At 65.8% G+C, this 511-nt stretch overlaps 1 protein-coding gene across 1 annotated transcript in view; it reads left to right on the top strand.

Annotated features, from left to right (window-relative positions):
- Positions 1 to 511, top strand: part of BARX1 (BARX homeobox 1) — a 14234-nt gene that overhangs the window by 5071 nt on the left and 8652 nt on the right. The window contains exons 3-4 of the mRNA XM_014534200.1: positions 6 to 149; positions 230 to 314. Coding sequence (XP_014389686.1) covers positions 6 to 149; positions 230 to 314 — 229 coding nt within the window. The remainder of the gene's footprint in view (positions 1 to 5; positions 150 to 229; positions 315 to 511) is intronic.

Raw genomic sequence — 511 nt, forward strand, 5'->3', positions numbered from 1 at the left:
CTCCGCGGGAAGCTGGAGGCCCCGGGCAGCGGGGAGCCGGGCACCAAGGCCAAGAAGGGGCGTAGGAGCCGCACGGTGTTCACCGAGCTGCAGTTGATGGGCCTGGAGAAACGCTTCGAGAAGCAGAAGTACCTCTCCACACCCGACAGGTAGCGCGGCCAGGCCTAGCTCAGCGGGCAGAGGGAGGGGGGCTGCTCGCCCTGCTGAGGGTGCACCCCGCTCTTTCCAGGATAGATCTCGCCGAGTCCCTGGGCCTGAGTCAGTTGCAGGTGAAGACTTGGTACCAGAATCGGAGGATGAAGTGGAAGAAAATAGTGAGTGTGGGAGCTACCCCCCCTCCCCTCCCCATGCCCTCGGTGCCTGGTGTCCAAAGGGACCCTCTCTGCTCTCTGGTGCCCTCGCCCAGCCCACCTTTCTTCGTGCCCCCTGCACCCTCTGGCTTCCCGGCAGCCTGAACCTCTGGCCGCCTCTGGTCGCTTTTCCCAGCCGCGCTCACGCGGCCGCTACTGCC

This window comes from Myotis brandtii, unplaced genomic scaffold (assembly GCF_000412655.1).
Source record: "Myotis brandtii unplaced genomic scaffold, ASM41265v1 scaffold1260, whole genome shotgun sequence".
Classification (NCBI taxonomy): Eukaryota; Metazoa; Chordata; class Mammalia; order Chiroptera; family Vespertilionidae; genus Myotis; species Myotis brandtii.